The sequence below is a fragment of the Lutjanus erythropterus genome, chromosome 2, assembly GCF_056507025.1.
Source record: "Lutjanus erythropterus isolate fLutEry1 chromosome 2, fLutEry1.hap2, whole genome shotgun sequence".
Lineage (NCBI taxonomy): Eukaryota > Metazoa > Chordata > Actinopteri > Lutjaniformes > Lutjanidae > Lutjanus > Lutjanus erythropterus.
The window spans coordinates 24,461,844-24,470,638 of NC_139318.1; the positions used below are offsets into that span (position 1 = coordinate 24,461,844).

Here is an 8,795-nt window from a genome sequence, read left to right on the forward strand (position 1 = left end):
TATTTGTATAGCACCTTTCGTACATGAAATTTAACACAGATTGATTCACATAAAAAGACATAGAATGAACAAAAAACAAGCTACAAACAAACTAAAACAGGGATTGAATGTCATAATTAATGTTAAATAAAATGTAAAAATAAATAAATAAAGAGATGAGAATAGAATACATGCATCTTCACTTGGATAAAACTAACTTGATAATATGTAAAAGTAAGATTTTAAAAAATAGAATGCATACAATACATAATACGTACAGAATTTATTAAATCAAGGCTAATATATATTAGGCCCTCATGATATACACATATTTTCTCAATAAGCTCTTCAAAACAAAACAAATCAAAGCAAATAACATAAATTTGAAGACAACAGTAATGCACAGACTGTTTATGTTTATCCTGTTTATAGTTGCTGTATATTATATTGAAAATTTTATATACTGCTTATATTTATTGCGTTGTGTGTGTGATGACTGAATATACTATTGTTATAGGACAAAATAATTATTAATTATTTAAACATATGTGAGAAATAACAGAAAGAGAGTCCTAAACACCTTAAATGAGCAAAATAAAATATAAAAAATAAAAAATACTTATTATTATTTCATTTATTTAATACTCAGCTGTTCTTGTTCTTTATCTAAGACTTAAGACTTTATCGTATCTTATCTTATCTTATCTTATCTTATCTATATTCTTGGAGGACAAAAAAAGAAAGATGTTTAGCACTCCCTAAAGTTCTCTATGCATTATATATCCCTGTAAAATGAGATTGGATTATTGGCGAAAAACATAGCTGCCAATGCTGCCAATATCAATGTATTAGGCTAATATTAATAATATAATAATAATAATAATAATAATAATAATAATAATAATAAACTGTGCCATAGAAAAGCTTATTAAAAGATATTTAGAAAGTGAAATGAGAAAACGATTATTTTATGATTAAATATTATTATTATTTCTGTGTCAGAATCATAGGTACATAGCTACATAGATAAGTAGACACAGTCAAAACTGAGTTGCCTCACTCGTATAAAAAATAAAGTCCCTTGGTGTCCACGTGCTCTATGCCCCACAGCTGCTCAGAAAAGGTGTGTCAGGTGCGTGACGTCACGGTTGTACCTGAGTTTCGGTGAGGGGAAAGGGGCAGGACCAAACCGACAGAACAACATCGGCTCCCCAGAGGTCTGCGAGATAAACTTTTCTCTTGTTATTCTCAGACACGTTGGTCGAAGTGTTTATCGGAGACGTTTGTTTGCGGAGGGTCTGCAGGAGTTTATCTGCAGAGGACACACACGGTTTTTGTCCTCAGCTGCTGGCCAACAGGCCCGACGAGGAAAAGAGCTCAACAACTTCCTGGTTCTCCACAGGTATGTGTGTCGTTCTTTAGTATCGTGCTCGGTCGCTGTGTTTACTTCACTTTGTGGATCAATTTTAATGTAATTCTCGCATTTAAAGACACAAAGATCTATTAAACAAGGTCTTAATGTGCAAGCGGCTGTAGCAACATGACACATAAGCTCCGTCTGTCAAGGTGTGGACCTGCGCTGTTAAAATGTTTGGAAAATCCGGATTTGCAGGATGTCGGCTGTTAGTCGCTGACTGATAGTTTTACTCTGAGTTATAATCCACTGTGGACTGACTGGTTTGTGTTATTTTCCTGCCTGTCAGGATGTCCGTCACCCCTCGACGTGTCCGGCTGAAGCCCTGGCTGGTGGCTCAGGTGGACAGCGGCCGATACCCGGGGCTGGTGTGGATTGACCGTGAGGCCATGCGCTTCAGGATCCCATGGAAACACGCCACCAGACACACACCCCAGCACGAGGACGAAGACACCATATTTAAGGTTGAGACTCTTACAGATGTTTAACAGAACAAACACTTTGAGATGAGTGATTAGTGTGAGACAGACAGTCTGGACATCTCTGTCCCTGCTGGACAGTCTGGACACAGTCTGCTGTAGTACACAGATTTGAAGCTGGGTCATACCTCTTAAATATGTTTTAAAATGGTGTTCAATTTTTGCAGCATAAACCCAAGATATTTTCTTGTCCCTGGGGCAACATCTGGTTTTTCAACCCAGTTATATAAGCTGTCTCCCTGGTTTCTTGCATTAGAGAGGTCATATGGGATAAGATCCAAGACTGTGATGTTGGTAGGGCTGCACCTGGAAGTGAAACACTATGAACATTTCATATTACCATTATAGTGACCAAAATGATCACAGGAATCAGTATTAACATGGTAAAAATGTTAAAATGTTCAAAAAGTACTGATATACACACAATATAATCATTTCATCAAATTTTACTCATAATACATAAGAAACTTAATATGAATTAATCTGCTGTGGTTTATGAAGAAACTTATTATAATTTCATCCTTAGCTTCAACTAACAATTATTTTCAATATTTTTTAATCTGCTTAATTACTTTCATAATGAATCGTTTAGTATGTAAATGATCACATTTCAATTTGTGTTTTGTCCAACCAGTTGTCAAAGACTCCTCATTTAGTGAATTCTGCCACTCTGAGTTTCTCTCACATCAAAACAATAACAGAAGACAAGAGTTTGATGACATCTGAAGTAGTGTGGGATCATGGGAGTTGTTTTTTGTCTTGATAAACATCTGCCGTTACAGATGAATCTCTGTCTGACATGACTCAGGCAGAAATAATGTTCTCCGTCGAGAAAATGTTTTCAATTTTATTCACATTTTTCACGTAACCTTTTAGATTGTGTTTAGTCGTGTTTGCTGACTTCCTACCTCAAGCTCTGACATATCCAACGTGTACTGTGTTTTCTCAGAAGGTGGCTAGTAGGAAATGATTTGCTACCTTAAATACATTACAGAATTCTCTGCATTTGAACATAGTTGGAAATATTTGGGATAATGTAAATATAAAACCCAACAGCGTTTTTAGACATTTTATTGCAGAAGGATTACATTTTGGATTGACTAAATGTTGCAGCTCTGGCTGCTGGGATACACTGTCTGAATGTTTTTAGGAGATTGTATGCAGCGATTTAACCAGGATTATGTACATTCCTAGTGTCCAATCTTCTTTTTGTCAAACAAGATGAGACAGTGAAATAAAAACAAATGCAAAAAAAAAAAAACCAAGGAAATATTGGTACAAGGTTACAAAAATGTAAACATCTTGCCATGGAACACATTAACTCGGTGACATTGTACACATGATTCATGAGAAAGGAAGCATTTAGGGCTGACGTGTTCCTTAAATTGTGTCCTTCTCCTTCTGCTGTAATTACATTTCATGTAGGGCTGCACATTTATTTGGAATATTATTGAAATTGCAATATGGCCAAGCGCAATATCCAAATCGCAGAAGCTGCGATTTCTTGATAAACGTAAAATGTGTCCCCAAACAGCAGTTTATTGAAGTTCTGTCATGCTGCAGATGCACTGACCTACAATTCTCAGATGTAAAAAAAAAAAAAAAAGCATATTTGTTTGGTACAGACCCCAACAAATGTCACATCATCATGATTTTATTAGTTTTCTCAATTAAATGAAAATTGTGATGCAAAAATGACTAATTGATCCACTAATCGTGAATCACATCACAATGCCAGTGAAATAATCATCTTTCTTTTTTTTTTTCATATTGTGCAGCCTCAGTTGCATGATTCATATCACATATTACAATGTAAATTAATCCACATGAAGGCCAAAACATTATTGTCCATTATCTTTTATATTTCTGAACACCACACAATGTATCAACCCCTTTTTAAAAAACAGCAAAAATGCACGGATCCTGTGCAGAAATATAAAAAACATTAAAATAGGACGGTGATATTAATACCTCCGATATCTTATTCAAACATCCCTCCAGGCGTGGGCTGTTGAGACAGGGAAGTTTCAGGAGGGAGTTGATGAACCTGATCCTGCAAAGTGGAAAGCTCAGCTCCGATGTGCGCTGAACAAAAGCCGAGAATTCAACCTGGTCTATGACGGCACTAAAGAAGTCCCAATGAATCCCCTGAAGATATACGATGTCTGTGAGATCCCACAGCCGCTCAGCAACCAAGGTGAGTAAGAGCTGGTTCAATATTACTGGCTTTATATATTGCCAGTTAATAGTCACACATTTTACTGCATCTCACTTTCGTTTACGGAATATTTCACATTTCTTTTAACACTGTCTCTCACATCACAGGGTCTTCAGATGCTGGTTCTTGGACTCCACCTGATGAAGATGGTATTGAAGAAGATGTTCCAGATACACCAGAGTCTCTCCCTCCATACCCATCCAATGGTGAATGACTTCTCATAAATTATTATATATCTTTAATTGACCTGGCAGTATTTAAAAAAGAGATATAGATAGTTTGATTGCTGTTAACAGCTAATTCTTCTCTCTTTCCTTATCCAGGCACCAGCCCCTCTCCTCTCATCATGTGGTCTCCGATGGGCTCAGAGTCCTCCATGCAACCCCCCAGCTGTCCCCCTTCAAATGAGGCCTGGCCCAAAGAGGAGCCAGTTAAAATCTGGCCTAAAGAGGAGCCTGTGGATGTGGAGATGCAGCCCACACCCATGGCTGACATGCCCCCTGCTCCTCTGCCTGATCACTCAATGCAGCCCCCTCCTCTACCTGACGCCCTGTTTGCCACTCCAGAAACGTGGATCAGTTCCCTTCCGAGTAAGTCTGCACTTCTTTTAGTGTGTGGGAAAACAGTGATCGCCACACACAATTAAAGAGACAGTTCACTGAAAAGCACCAACTTATTTTGTCCTATTTCCTAGAATGCAGGCAGTAGATTCAGGTGGAGTTAATGCAGCAGGCTGAGGTGTGTTGATACCAGCTGTAGCTTTGGGGATAACTACTATGAATAGTTCTATGGTATTCTGTGATAGGGGGTATTTGACGTCATTTGACCCTTCTTCTACACAAAATGGACTGATTGCGTCCCACTGACTGCAGTCAAGAGGAATCGGTTGTTATAATAAAGAGCTATGAAGAAAAGTGAAAACTATATAATGCAACACTGTTGCTGCAAATAAGGAAGGACAGGAATGTTGGCGGCTCAGTGCACTCTGTTTCTCCCTTTTATTTCTGGAAAAAAAGATTTTCTTCTTCACTAACCACATGCATGTAGGTTCCTGTGGTAAAGCAATGCATACGGTTTGTGCTGCTGTATTTGCATTACATGGCCTTGTTCAACGGATTTACTAACATGCAGCTCAACAGGTTTGTCGGTATAAAGTCTTTCCTCAGCTGAGAATCTCTCATTGAAATTATCATCAGAAAAAGCCTATCTGAAAGGACGGCGCTTTTTACACCCAGTTTAATCCAAAACTCTGAATATAACCTGCTCCAAGTAGGCCATGGTGTAATAGTAAAAACTTTAGTCCCAACATACTTCACTAGACCTGTGGCCATTGCATATCTATATGTGTATGTATCTATACACATCACAACTATAAAATTGCAGCCTGGACTCTGCTATAGACTTGAGATGGAATGATTTTTAATACAATATGGTCTATGTGCACATTGACATGTACATGTCTATAGCACACAGCCTCAAGCTCATTGGTTCTAACTGAAGACATAAATCTTTAAAAATTAGTCACAGGTAAATAGTTCAATTTTTAAAAAGGCTATGTAATTTCATAAAGCAGCTGGGAATTGTAGTTTTTAGTAATGCCTTTGCTGAGAACCATCTTCAGCTGTGGATTTGTTGACTCTAGATAAACCATGTATAACAATGTTCATCGTAATGAAGGAACACGTCAGCCAGTTAAACAATGTGACCAACTGATGGGTTTTCATAGTTTCTGGATAACAGTGGAGCTCGATGGCACACATGAATAAGCCACACAGATAATATTTGTAAGAAGGATCAATCATTCATTGACAGAAAAATAAATATAGAATATTACCAGACTTTTTTGTCATGAAAATTGAATTTGAACATCAGGTAAAGCAAGAGAAATTTAAGTTTATGTTTTTGGGTTTAATTGTAAACTATTGTACATCATGATTTTAACATTTTTCTCCGTCCCAGTGACAGACCTGGAGGTGCAGTTCCAGTACAGAGGGAAGGAGATGTGTCCCACGGCGACGGTCAGTAACCCGCATGGCTGCAGGCTGTTCTACGGAGACCTCGGCCCCATGGTCAATCAGGAGGAGCTGTTCGGCCCGGTCAACCTGGAGCAGCTGCGCTTTCCCACCACGGAGCACATTACCAACGACAAGCAGAGGGTTTTCACCAGCCGCCTGCTGGATGTGATGGACAGAGGCCTGATCCTGGAGGTTAGCGGCCACGATATCTACGCAGTCCGTCTCTGCCAGTGTAAAGTGTACTGGTCTGGCCCCTGTGCTCCAAATCAAACTGCACCAAATCTCATCGAGCGCCAGAGGAAGGTCAAACTGTTCTGCCTCGAGTCTTTTCTCAGTGGTAAGTAGAATTCTCATTTCATTTGGACAGTTGGCAAATACTTTGAGCTACATGTAGATTGCAGGAAGAATTCTAATAATTTCTTATTTATAATATTCCTGCATTTTAACAGACTTATTTATAGACCCCATTTTCAGCATTATTGTTTAAGTACACTGTTAGTATACACATATTTACACATTTCTCATTTTCTATTTTTTCTAAATATATATTGTCATATATTGTAATAAGATGCACATATTTGAACATACATATTTAGAATTTCTATTTTTATTATAATTACTCTACATCTAAATATATTTCTGTTCTTTTGTGGGAGCTCACCCAGTGTCTCCGCGGGGATTAATTAAGTATTTCTGATTCGGAAATGTGTTTGTGTTGTGTACAGGGGTGATAGCCCACCAGCGCGGGCAGACACCGAGCCCCCCTCAGTTTGAAATCAACCTGTGTTTTGGAGAGGAGTGGCCTGATGGGAGGCCCAGGGAGAGGAAACTCATCATGGTTCAGGTGAGAATATCTTGTTTTGTAAAAACAGTTTGAATGAAGAAATGAATCTTTGTGTTCTTAAGGGACAGTACAGGCCAATGATCAGGGGGCAGACGCTTTGTTTCGTCCCCGTGCATGAACAAATTTTATCTCTGTTTACAGTATTTGAAAAGGTATAAGCAAATTATATCTCCTTATTTATTTATTTATTATTTTTGTCATATTTCTGTTCACATATTGAGGAGGAAACGATATTTTGTCATTTTATATCTATCTTTTCTCTTGTTGTGTGACTCATACTAGTCTTCTGTCTTGCAGCAGAGTTCTTATAGTTTCATATTTTTTGTTTTGTTTTTATTTTAATTTCAGTTCAGTTTCAGTTAGTTTCTAAAGTGGGTCTCCTATTTTCTCTTTAGTTCTTAGTGTTTAAATTTTTTTTAAAATTTTTTATTAGTTTTATTTTTTATATATATGTAGCCAGAATTTAGAAGTTCAGAATAGGTGTTAAAATATAAACAGACTTTATTAAGGCAATAATTAAGGCAGGACTCAGTCATATAGACTCAATTAATTATGCATCAGTGCCTCCTCATGCTTGTTGTGTTGACAAATTTGACCGAATTGATAAAAACTAAAACTACATATGACATTTCATGTTATATTTTAGTTAGCTTTGTAAGCACACAATATTGTTTCAGGTAAGTTTTTGTTACCTACTTTTAGTTTGTAGTAACTGTAATAACCTTGTGCTGCAGGTCATTCCAGTGGTGGCCCGTATGATCACCGAGATGTTTACTGGAGACAACACACGATCCTTCGACAGCGGCAGCGTTCGCCTGCAGATTTCAATCCCAGATATCAAAGACAACATAGTGACCCACCTAAAGCAGCTCTACTGCCTGCTACAGACCCATCAGGGCCAGGACGGCTGGGCGCTGCCGCCTGGACCAGGTTTGAACATCGTCCAGGCTCTGCAGGCACAGTGAAGCTGCCCACACTGTGAACTACCATAATATAGCATATATCACTGTATGTTTCACACTACTAGTGAGAGTTACGTACTGTTAGCAAAGAAGTACTTATGTATAATCATATTTAGAAATGTGCACAATATACTGTAGGATTCATATGCTTTTCTCTCGTATAAATATCTCGTGACAATGCTTTTCTGTATATAAAACTAGTGCCTTCAAACCTGCATTATTCTGCATTATGTGTGCAGGGATTGTAGACAGATGGGTGACTGCATGGGCCAAAGTCCTGCTTGCTGCAAGGGAACATTTAACATAGTTAATGAATAACAGAAATTACCCTGTGCCTTAGTTATCCAAAATGGGTCAGTGATTACCAAACTTTCCTCGAGTCAGGGCAGAATGTTATATCTTTTGACCTCAAAATGTTTTGAAGCAACAGTTCTAGCATTGGATTTGCATGGTTCGGATAATATATAAGGGCAAATGTGAATTAAAGCTGGATGGTTTCTTCTTCCATTCATTTACAACCAAACAGTCCAGCTGTACTCAGCTGTTTGAGATCCCGTTATCCTGCGAGCACATGCAGTTAGGTTTTTCAAAGTTTTTAACAAATGACAGAAGTATCTGTTTTCTGGTCACCTGCAGCTTTGTTTTCAGTTGTTTTATTTTTCCGTTTATATTGTAGGATATTTTTGTATTCATATCTTTGATTTTAAGCCATGTATTATATCCAGGCAGCCATTTGACTAAACAACATTCAGCTTTATGGATCTGTTTTAATATGGATGCCACTGCACTTTGGGGTGCTGAATTATGTTTTATGTCTAGTTGAATGTACGTGCATTTATCCCATGATTGTATGTTTATTTTATCAATAAAAAAGGCCAAAATAA

The 8,795-nt window shown here is 37.8% G+C and overlaps 1 protein-coding gene across 1 annotated transcript; it reads left to right on the forward strand.

Annotated features, from left to right (window-relative positions):
* The first annotated feature begins 1,134 nt into the window (after positions 1-1,134).
* Positions 1,135-8,795, forward strand: irf6 (interferon regulatory factor 6). The gene is made up of 8 exons (XM_084733899.1): positions 1,135-1,381; positions 1,683-1,857; positions 3,874-4,069; positions 4,198-4,296; positions 4,414-4,680; positions 6,050-6,442; positions 6,831-6,949; positions 7,684-8,795. Exons 2-8 carry the CDS (start codon positions 1,684-1,686, stop codon positions 7,912-7,914), a joined length of 1,479 nt encoding a protein of 492 aa, XP_084590025.1. The 5' UTR covers positions 1,135-1,381; position 1,683; the 3' UTR covers positions 7,915-8,795.

Bases quoted from the DNA above. Each gene is read 5' to 3' on its own strand.
- irf6 (XM_084733899.1), top strand. From the start codon at position 1,684: ATGTCCGTCACCCCTCGACGTGTCCGGCTGAAGCCCTGGCTGGTGGCT. The intron at 6,443-6,830 runs GTAAGTAGAATT...TGTTGTGTACAG, and splicing joins CCTCGAGTCTTTTCTCAGTG to GGGTGATAGCCCACCAGCGC. The intron at 6,950-7,683 runs GTGAGAATATCT...CTTGTGCTGCAG, and splicing joins GGAAACTCATCATGGTTCAG to GTCATTCCAGTGGTGGCCCG.